We start from the raw sequence: 11,528 nt of genomic DNA on the forward strand, positions 1-11,528 counted from the left end.
CGTTTTGACATTTTGTAGTTGAAAACTGATTATATCAAATACTATTACTGTACTCACTGTATCTGTTTTAGTTTCCATGGAAATAATTAGGCAGTGTTATTTTTGAAGCAGTCTACATGTGTGTGGCTTGACAACTCCTCTTCACTCAGTGTGGCCCAGGCAAGCCAAAAGTTCTGACAACCATGACCTAGCATGTGGCATGTGGTTGATGAGATCTGTGTCCTTGAATTCCTGCTAGGTAAGTAGCCCTAGGAGACTTAATATCATGGAAAACACATACAGCTGATAGCAGAAGCCAGGCAAAGCCCTGCATGAGTGGCTTAGTTCAGTTTGGGGTTTTGATGCCCTCTAAAAATTTCTAAGTATATATCTAGATGGAAGCAAAATGCTAATGTGATGCTGCAACAACTGTCCATCTACCCTTATTTAGCTGGGAATGTACAAATGTTGTAGCAAAGAATAAAGGCATGTGGCCTTTGAACATCTCAGAGCATCCTGAATACTGCAGCCTGTGGCTAAGGCACCCTTCTGACACAAGTATGCAGGACTTTAGATTATAGTCTAGTGATTATATTTCTGAGCTCAATTGAGAGACACATATATGCTGTTGGGAGAGAAATGCAAGAGATTTCTAAGCAAATACCATCACTGCAGATGCAGCTGGATCTAACACAACCTGGCCTGGTGGTGATCAGCTCACATACCTTTGTTTGCAACCCGTCTGCTGCTGCATTCCTGATCAAACTGCTGACAACAGGGGAGGGATTCATCTGCAAGGTAAATGTTAGTTGTTAGATGTTTCATGTTAGCGTTGATGTGTGCCTCGATGTGTTACATGCATCTTTTCGACAAAGATGATGAAGTCCTGAGAATGCTTCAGCTCACCCTGGAGAGGACATCAACTGTCTGGAAAGATGATTCAATTTTTGGGCTTCCTGAATGTATAAATTAACATGCACTTGCTGACTGCAAACTTAGATCCTCAGAGTACATGTGTAGGCATCTTCCCACCTGTGTCTGAACAGAGCAGTTGTGCAGCCAAAATAGCTCTGAAACACTGTTCTTAAGACTGGTCTCTTTTCTTCTCTCCTCTTGCAGTGAGGTATTGACCACTTCCATGACTCAGACTCTCCTTTAACCCATTCTGCCTTTTTCCGGTGAATGAGAAACATGACAAGGGTTACACATCTATCTGCCTCATGATATTCTGATGTCTTCAGACATGGTGATTATAGTCAAACTATGAAGTGATGTTACTTTTCCTCCATTCCTGGGGACCAACATGCAGTTCCAGATGTATACTAGAAATACTGTTCTACTTTGGAGTAAGTCTTGTATTTCATTTGAAGATCTAACCACACTTCCTAGGTACCATGAATCTGAGGACTATCACTTCCACCCCAGGTAGCTATGGTCAGGACTTGGGATGCATTGTTCCTGACACTGATCAGCTAGATCAGCCTAGTATCTTCCTATCTCCTCTTTTCTTCACTAACACAGCAAGGGGGATTGGAAGAGGGTAGGGGAAGAATGCAGGAGAAGTCAAAGACAGGGTCATTTCCTTGTGAAATTAAGCAACAAAGTGTAACAGCTGTCAAAGCTGAATTCCAAGCTTTAGACTTTCAGTGTTGCCCACCATGCAAAAATAAATAAATACATAAATACATAAATAAATAAATAAATAAATAAATAAATGATCCCCTCACTACCTCCCCCCCAAAAACAAAACAAAACAAAAAACAGGAAAGAAATCACATCTGCATGAAAACTTCATTATTAAGACTTTTTCTTTGACACATGAGGATCCAGACCGAGATATATCCAGATCCAGACTAAGAGATACAGAATTGATGTGCAAGAGAAAGCAAGCCCTTGTTTGAACTAATGGAACATAAAACATGAAAGTTACATTCACCTAACAAGTAGCAGAAATTGTCTTTAACCTCCAACACTGATTACTGTAAATTATCTGAATGATTTTCACAGTCAGTCTCTCGGTCAAAACATCACTACAATCACCAATTAAAAAATGTCATTTCTGCTTTTCTATTAATGATGCTACTTGAATGGGCCATCTAATGTCCCTTCTTATGCAGTGTCCCTGTTCCTATTGTAAAGAAAGACCATATATGTAATAAACTAAACGTAAATTAAGTTCTAATTAATTTATTAATTAATTCCATCCAAAGAATGTCAGGAAGGTATTCTGTCATTTGTACCTGCCTGGAGGAAATCAGCACATGAAATCTAAGCTAGAGCCCTTGTTTTGAAACGGGAAGGTGATGTTCATTTTAAACTGCTTACTAAGTTATTTTCTCTTACCCATAGTCTCACATGCACCAAGACCTGTGCGCCCAAGTGGCCTGGCCAGTGTTGGTATCTGTGACATGGAAGATGATGGAGGCCAGCTGTTACATCCTTAGTACATATCTTGGTTTCTTTTTGTGTGGTGATGATAATCTGGTTTTTGAACACATCTTTTATATATGCTCAGGGAGTCAGCAGTGGTAGTGAGGTAATACTTTTCTTCAGAAACTTGTTCGCATCAGCCTCTAACTATCTTAGGCAAGGTTGCTGTCCGTTGTTTTTTTATTAATTGGTAGTATCTGTTTGTTTACACATCTGTTTCATTTGTGGGCTAACAAGAAGAGGAATAACAAATGCAGGGTAGTACAAATATTGTTATTGTACTGTGATCAATGTTCAAGTCTTCTGCACTGTGGTCCAATCCAATGCAGGCCTTCTGATCTTAGTGCCAACAACATACTAGTTTTACTGCTGTTAATTGACTTCTTGCATACTCAGATAGACCATTTTCATAATCCCTGCTGTATTATTTTTTCTCCTGCTTTCATACAGCATTCAGATGTTCTGTCTGTAAAAGTTTTTTTGTTACAAATCTCTTCATGCTGGCCAACTCAACTGCAGAAAGCCCCATTTTCCTAAAGATGATATGATATGGCCCCATGTTTATATCAGGGTTAAGAGAATTTTGTGGAAGTTGTTCAAAGCCCGCAATACTTGCCCTGCCGCAACAGTCAGATTTCTACCCCCTTCTCCTCTTTTCCACCATGAGCCTGGATATTTGGCGCAGCAAAGAGAACAGATTTAGTATGACTTTCTGCTTTTGAATGAGGGACTGCTCTTCCCAGGCCTTAAAATAGGCAGAGACGTTTAAGAGATTTGAAAATGGAACCTAGGAGCCTAGGTCATCGTGCATTTTTGAAAGACACACTCTGCATCTGTATCACATTACTGCTCAGCTGCTTGGCTTTTCCTGGAGTATCTGAAAGTGGATATGTGCTGCTGTGTTCTAAAGGGGGCTTATTTTAATATTGCACTAAAATACTGACAATGAAATCTTGTTACTTTAATTAGGTGGCAACTACTGCAATCTTGGATCTTGAAACTTTGAGTAAGAAAAGATTGAGTGCTGAGGTAAATTTCTACCAGCATGGACTTCACAGGATTTATTTTACTGTAAATGCTATTGTTGTCTTTCTTGATGCCTCCCAAATTTTGCTGGGCTCACAATGCCAGAACAATGTATATCTGAAAAATCAGAAAGATGCCTGTGTGTTTTCTGGAGATAATTAATTCACAGACTAAAAAGACAAAGCTTAACCAAAATGAAATATCTTTTTTTATATAAGGCTTTTCTAGTGCAATCAGGTGCTCTAGAACTTACACAAAAATTCTTATTCGGATCTCTTTGCTAATACACCAGAATTCAGAAACCTGCTGGCTGCAGATGTATGGGATGGACTCATTTTGGTTCCAGTTCAGAATTGCTGAACAACATAATGTTCTGATGCAAACTTCAGTTCTCAACTGCACATCATTTTGTCTTAAGCTAGGTATCAAGACTCCGTGTCTTAGGACTGCCAGATATTCCAGTGAAATCAAAATTTTTATCTATTGTGTAATTTCTGGATCAAGTGGAAGAAGTGCAGGTAATTTCTTCATCCTCCCCGTACTGTATTCTGTCAGCTGCATATGCTTAGCAAGAAATTGTAAGTAGGAAGCTGTGCCCCACTCTAGCAACTCTGGGTCATAACAGGTCTCAGTAGTCGCTTCCCAACTGGACTGACTAAATGCAAAAGCAATACATCCTAGAGACTCGAAAGAATTTATCCTAGTTTTTTGTAGTATCATCTAACAACAGTGTTTAACCCAAAACTTTAGCCCCTCTCACCTTCTTGCCTTCAACATTTTGGGATGTTATCAGCACAAGGGGATTTTCAGATGCCATGACCAGTCTTTGTCTTTTTTCCTCTGTTCTACTGCAGGGAGAAATTCAGGAAGATCAAAGGTACCAGGACACAGGAGGGTACTTCCCACAAAGTGCTCCTTTCATTTGGGCCAACAGAGTGGCTTGGTGGGAATCTGTGGTGGCAGATATGTCAGCACAATTTAGAGAAGCTGTTTTAGTCTACGTACTAGCCTTGCTATAAGAAAACTGACAAAAGTGGTGGAAATCTGGGATGAAAACCAGCTCTGCATACTCTTGTGTCCACTATGTTCTGCTGCTTGTAGGATACTAATAATGCGTAAACTGCAAAATTATGCTTCAAAAATTTCTTAGGGGAATGCAAGCAACACTTGGAAGTAAATATTACAATACAAATTTTAAAGACAGTAATGTCTCTGAGAGATTAAGCTTTTTCTTTATAGGAGTCACACGCTTTGGGAATGAGCAGATCTTCAGACTGTACTATAAAACAACATCGGAAGTCAATATTCTGCCCCTGAAACAGTGGCCATGAGACTTGTTTCCCATTTGCTTTCACCTCCCACATAGGCTCTGTAGCTGTGCTGAAAGGCTGCAAAAAAAAACAATGGCCCTCCTTGCTAAAAATTATATACAAACTTTGCATAGCTGAAAAATCATGAAACAAAATAAAAAGTGGTAGAGAAAGTGGTATGAAGATTTTCATTGTGAACAAAAGGCAGAAGATAACTTGAGTACTTGCTTCAACCAAGTCAGAGAGTTTCTCAAATTCTGCTTGATACAATCCCGTCTCAAGAGCATAATCAGTATTTTGTACATCACTGACTCCGACTTCTCACCTTCCAGGTTGCCATCTCTTCCCTGTCACTCACAGTGCTTAGATTTGTGCCTCATATTACGCTCCTGTCAAAGTGAAACTGAGTGTCACACCTGGTGTGCTCATTTCAATTGTACATCTAGGGACTCTTATTACTAATGCTGGGGCATCTCAAATGACACACGTTCTGTGCTATGAAAAAATGCCAGATATATTAGCAAAAGTATTTGCATAAAGCTCAGTAGTTTTTATTGACCTAGTGTATTAATGAGCCCCATAAAACCAATTAGGATGGATGACTGATCATAGAATCTTTTGAGTTGGAAGGGACCTGTAAAGGTCATCTAGTCCAAATCCCCTGTAATTACCCCGCTGTAATGTACAGAGACACCTGATAGAATTCAAAGAATGAAAACAGCATCAGCGCAAAATGTAATCAATTAAGTTAGACAGTCTTAAGAAGAGGAAATGAAGATGCTCATAATTTACAAAAAAAAAAAAGAGCACTTGATCTTGACAAAAAGAGACTGTGAAACAGTAGGGAGGAATAGCCATTTCCTTCTCTCTAGTTCTTTAAAGCATTATGAAAGTCTTTGTCTTACAAATGTGCTGAGGTAGCTCTGAGAGGAAGGATTTCAATTTGTTTTCTTGGAGACTACAAGAGATACAGAAAGCACAGTAACACTATTTGATACAAAACACTATTTTTCATCATGGTCGCCATCATATGTTGTGCATTTTCACCGACAATGAACAAGAACCTACATGCTGGGCTTGCCAATATCTGCATGGCTTTCCAGCACATGGTTTGTCATTCACATCACTGTTGCCACTGCTGAAACACACCACACACCACCTCACTGTGTTAATATTCACTGTTTGGTCTCCACAAATGTTCAGCAAGCATCAATGAATGTCAATAGATGCATTTTTTTTCTGCAAGCAGGAATTCAGTTACATGCTTCATGTGTGATTCTGTAGAATCACAGAATCACAGAATCGTAAAATCATTTGAGTTGGAAGGAACCTTTAAAGGTCATCCAGTCCAACTCCCCTGCAATGAACAAAGCCATTTACAGCTAAATCAGGTTGCTCACAGCCTGGGACACCCTGAACTTGATTGTCTCCAGAGACAGAGACTGGGGCATCCACCACATCTCTGGACAACCTGTTCCATGTCAGATGCCATTTTGTCAGATTGCCTTTCTCCTGCCATCTGTCACATGGCAACAAAATGTAATGGAATATTGGTGGGAAAGTTCAACCTGTGCTGCCATACCACCACTGTCCACCTCTGACATCATGGGCCAACATAATAAAAAAGGAAGTATTACTTTCAGAGCAGCCCTCATAATTGCACAACTGAATGAGTATTCAAAAGATTAGATCCAAGATTCACTGTGTAATGCACACATCATTCCCAAATAAATGTGATCACCTGTAATTCACCTCAGTGAAAAACACAAACACTTAACAACATTAGCAATGCCCCCTTCTGCTTATAACTTCAAGTTCAATGCTCCTGTCTGCACTACTGGCTCAGTAGAATTGCCACTGCAAACATAAGTATGTTTGAATAAAAGTGGCAGGAGCAAGTCCTATCTTTCACTTTGCTTACCTCTATGTAATGGGCCACAAGCAGTCCTTTCAGAGGTACAGACAAGCTGTTAGTGCTTGGACCACTACAGTAAGGGGTGCCTTGGATTCTCTGGGTATGCATAAAAACAGAAATAGCCACATCATGCCACTTCTCCCCAGATATTGAGCTACTCTGATGTACAGTGATCATGCTGCCAAGCAAGAAATTGGAAAGTTTTCATTGCTCTCTGGTGAGGTCCATTACTGTTTTTACATCCTCTTCTCTAAATAAGGAAGTCCCTGCGAGACCTCTGCCTGCCCAAACAATTTGATTCCATTGCTTTTTGCAGCCAGTGAAACCTCACTCCTTCCTCTGGTCTTGGATGACCGCACTCATCAAAATTCAGCCATCCCAGAAGAAGAGCAGGTTAGTGTTACACCATAGCAATCTTACCTCTGGTATTCTGTTGATGTCAGTGATGATGTGGGGAGCATCAGCCTCTGCACTATAAAGATTGGTCAAGCGAACAATACTGAGGCCACCCATGGGAGTGCAAGATCTCCAAAACGTGGTCCCCACCAAACTGAGTGCTGTTGGCCTGTCTCTGCTTCCAACCTGACGGCTCTTAGGCTTTAGTTTCATGTCAGCATTCTCCATTTGCTTTCCAAAAATAAGCCTATGCCACCATGCTGAAGGGAGAAAAATAAGAGGGGCGGTATTTTTAGTGCCATTAATTCTGACCACGTGCCCTGGAGGTTGACCAGATGACCGCTGCACAAAGACTTCTCATCACTATGTCTTGTGAAGCCACCATTCACTGGACATTGACTGTTTTTATTCTGTTGGGTTTTCTAGCTGGGATTGCTTCAACACACCCAGTTGTAAGCAGAACTAATGGAACATTGCTGGAAAGAGGATGGCAATCTCTGTTATCCAGATCCATTTCTGAGATGTCAGGGGAGAAGTCAAATGTGAACTGGGAGAATGACTATTTGCTAGGAATCAAGAGGCAGCGGAGGCTTTACTGCAACGTGGGCATCGGGTTTCATCTTCAAATCCTCCCAGATGGAAGGATAAATGGAGTTCACAATGAAAACCAATACAGTGAGTTGCATCCAGAAATGAAATAGAATATATGTCACTTAATTGCTGTGAACTCTTGTAATTACCATTCATAGAATGCAAATATTATTATTTGATATTACTAATCTGTGCTACATCTGTTGCCCTTTAAAATTCTCTGAGATCAATAGACATTGGAATCCTCCATGTTGAAACATGTTACAAATGCTTAGACAAATTTAGATACAATTTATTTTTGCTGTACTTTACTGCACAGACCAGAGAAGACAAACCAGGTTGAAAACTTGCTTTCTACTGCATTTGCTCACTACTCACCTTCTCATCTGCCTTTTGAATTCAGGAGACTGTCACTGAGCTCGCATGATTTTGGAATCCTAGTCTTGGGAAACGCTGTAACTGAAGAGATACAGAGTTACAACTGATCTGCTTGTTCTTATAGCTGCTGTTCTGCAACTGTAAGATTAGAAGAAAAGCATTTGCCCTGTGGGTTTGAATTTGTCCCTGAAAGCAGTAGCTATAAATCTTGTAGCTATCACAAAGGGCTTCAAATACAAGCCATACTTCTCTAGAGATCAATAACATCCTCTGTAATTATAAACTAAGCAGATGCAAGAAATTTAAATATTAGCCCAGGAGAATTTGAGAATTTGACAGATCTGTGAGCAAAATCGGTTCTATAGGACTAGAATATGATTCCAGAATAATCATTATAAGATCCTTCAGTATGTAGGAGAAAACAAAACAAAACAAAACAAAACAAAACAAAACAAAACAAAACAAAAAAAACAAAAAAAAAACCCCAACAACAACAACAAAAAAACCCGGATAATTTATGTGTACTTCTATTTGTACTTCTATTATGCACAGTCAGGGAAATAATAATAATAAAAAATAAGGTATGTTCACTAGGGATTTAAAATAAATCAATCATATCTGAATTGTCTTTAATTAGCTATAAATTCTGTGATAACATTTCTATTGAACTTCTTATTTTTTAGGCCTCTTTGAAATATCTACTGTAGAAAGAGGTGTTGTAAGCCTGTTTGGTGTGGAAAGTGCTCTCTTCATTGGAATGAACAACAAGGGGAAGCTGTATGGAACTGTGAGTATAAATGCGAATAATGTTTCAAGCTTTAAACAAAAGCTTTAAACTTTTTTGTTGTTTGTTTGTTTGTTTTTCCTCCTCTGAGAAATCTCTGATTTCAAGCAGAGAAAACTGCCCTCCAACTACATAAGGCAACCCAGCCTAATGTCATAAGTGTTATTCAGAACAACAAGTGGTGCAGCTGTTAAGAGCCTGTTAAAGTTTTTCAGTAGGTTGTACAGAGAGTGCCCTAGGAAGCTGAATGTATTTTGCAAATAGGACAGATCAATTAGGTGGTGTCTTCTAAGGGCTTGGCACTGCAAACAACTTCTAGTAACAGGGAATCCTACTCATGCCAGCAGTGCGTTATGCTTACAGGTGTGCTGTGAAAAAACCCTAAGAGGTAAAGTGTGTGTGTGAATCTGTGCACTGATGTGTGTATATGTATGTGTAGGAGAGAGAATTATGCTATGCTAGCTGTAGTTAGTATAGCTATGCTACAGCTATGCTAGCTGTAGTTAGTAAAATCATGACAGTGTTCCTCTTCCTACCAAAACAGCCTTACCAGGAAGAATAGGGAATTCTACTGTACAAAGCCCACATATCCATCTGGGGCTATTTTAAGAATGTTTTTTGAGATCATTCTCAAAGAGTGGAGAAAGAGTTATAGCTGTTAACTATGGTACACAAGTCACACTGAAACATAATCACCATCATTCTCATCTAGAAAGTGCTAGCTGTGCTTTTTAAATACAGTTTAATCTCTGATACCTGAATCTTTAGTCTCAAAATTTAGTAGAAAAGACGTCTGTCAGGAAACTTGTTTGAAAAAGTCTGACTCTGGGCAATGAGCAAAACCAATCCACCTCAAAGTAATGAATGATGCTGAATGAGTTAAGCTTTTAAATTTTATTTTATTTTATTTTTGATCAAGAAACGACGAAGTCAGTTCCTTTAAAACAGTTGTAATCTATACAAACCATTTCACTGCTTAATAAAATACCAAATAATGAATGATCGGTAGCTATTATTTATTCCTTCTCACAGAAATAGAAACAACGTGATATTTTAAGTTTTCAATCTGAGAATATTATTTTGCTCAATTTTGATTTCAAGCACATAGAAGTTCCAGAAGACCAATAGCTGTGCTAAATGATACTTTCTAAAAAAGTTCATGATCTGGATCCAGAGCTTCTTTTGATATTTGTCTATCTATCTATCCTCCCACTTATCTATCTGTATATTCTAGTTTCTACTCGGTCTCAAACATATTTTTAAAAGCTGTAATAAGTGTGCATTCACATGATGTCTTAAGCTAAGCTCTAATAATCTCTGAATCATTTTATTACAAAGATGTTCAAGTAGAACAGCACTGGTAGTGTCTCACTTAATAAATCACAGTGCCTCTTGCAGAGCGGAGGTGTGAAATAAAGCAATTGGATAAAAGGACATGATAACACAGTCCATTATCCAGACAGGTGACATCCGAGTTCTTTTAACAACAAATTAAGCACAGAGTGGGGAGATTTGTTGTTAGATATAGACACTATGGCACCACCAGTTGCACTTTATAATGAACTCACTATCTGTAAAAAAATTAGCAAGATATGTGATTTGAGTCTTTCTGAAATATTAATTATACCTGCTTTTTTCTTTTTTTTTTTTTTTCTCTCTCTTCCTATTCTATAGGCTGCTTTCCATGATGAGTGCAAATTCAAAGAAACCTTGCTGCCCAACAACTACAATGCATATGAATCAAATGCTTACCATGGTGCTTATATAGCACTCAGCAAACACGGCAGAGTGAAGAAAGGAAATAAAGTTTCTCCTGCTATGACAGCGACCCACTTTTTACCAAGAATATGAGCAGGATCAAAGGAGAAGATCTAAAGCCCAAGACAAACTGCTTCATTTTGCACATTGGAATAATTTCCCAGGTAAAGTATGGAATAATTTCCCAGGTAAAATATATATGCTGTTCACTGAAAAATAATATAGATATATATATGGACGAAAATATTTGGTACTAGATTCAACATATAGAATATGTATTCTGCTTCTCCTCTACTCTGTGCAGATTTTACACGGCTGTGTGACTCCTTTGTTGCTGATCAAAACAAAATACAACTTGGAGTGCAGAGGAAAACAAGTATTTGAAAAACGTAGAATTTCTGTGATAATTATCTAATCAATTGTTTATTATTTACAAATAAATATTGATTACCTCAGATAATATACTGTAATTGAGAGCTGTTTATATATCATGTGCCAAAACATCAGATGACTGATTCATCAGAGATTCGAGTAGTTTGCTCCATCTGAATATCTGCCTGCACCTCCTCTTGTACACATGGGTTCTGTCTCATAAGGTCCTCGCGATTTTGATTATGCTGGTGTTTATTCCACAGGCATTTCCATACAAGCAAACTGTCTGTCCCTGGAGCTCCTCTGTTTCACAAAAGATTCTGCAGGTTATCCTAACATGAACTTGCTGATTAAATGAAAACCTACAGTAAATTTCCATTGGGAAGAAACACAGGATAAATCAGAAATTGATCCCAAATGCAAAATACATGAGATCATGAGGAAATTGAGTGCCACCCAATTAGCATTTTGTATGCTATTTAAGTTTAGACCTACCTCCAATACAGAAGTGTACACTTTCAATATAAACATAGACACGGGACGTGTGTGTATATCTAAATAATTATATACTTATAATGTATTTCTAGAT

At 38.6% G+C, this 11,528-nt stretch overlaps 1 protein-coding gene across 1 annotated transcript; it reads left to right on the top strand.

Moving 5' to 3' along the window:
• Window positions 1-7,391: 7,391 nt before the first annotated feature.
• Window positions 7,392-10,660, top strand: FGF6 (fibroblast growth factor 6). Its single transcript, XM_042835118.1, has 3 exons — window positions 7,392-7,731; window positions 8,709-8,812; window positions 10,484-10,660. Exons 1-3 carry the CDS (start codon window positions 7,392-7,394, stop codon window positions 10,658-10,660), a joined length of 621 nt encoding a protein of 206 aa, XP_042691052.1.
• Window positions 10,661-11,528: the final 868 nt, after the last annotated feature.

The sequence above is a fragment of the Centrocercus urophasianus genome, unplaced genomic scaffold, assembly GCF_019232065.1.
Source record: "Centrocercus urophasianus isolate 14NV4802_14NV808 unplaced genomic scaffold, USGS_Curo_1.0 seq_5, whole genome shotgun sequence".
NCBI lineage: Eukaryota > Metazoa > Chordata > Aves > Galliformes > Phasianidae > Centrocercus > Centrocercus urophasianus.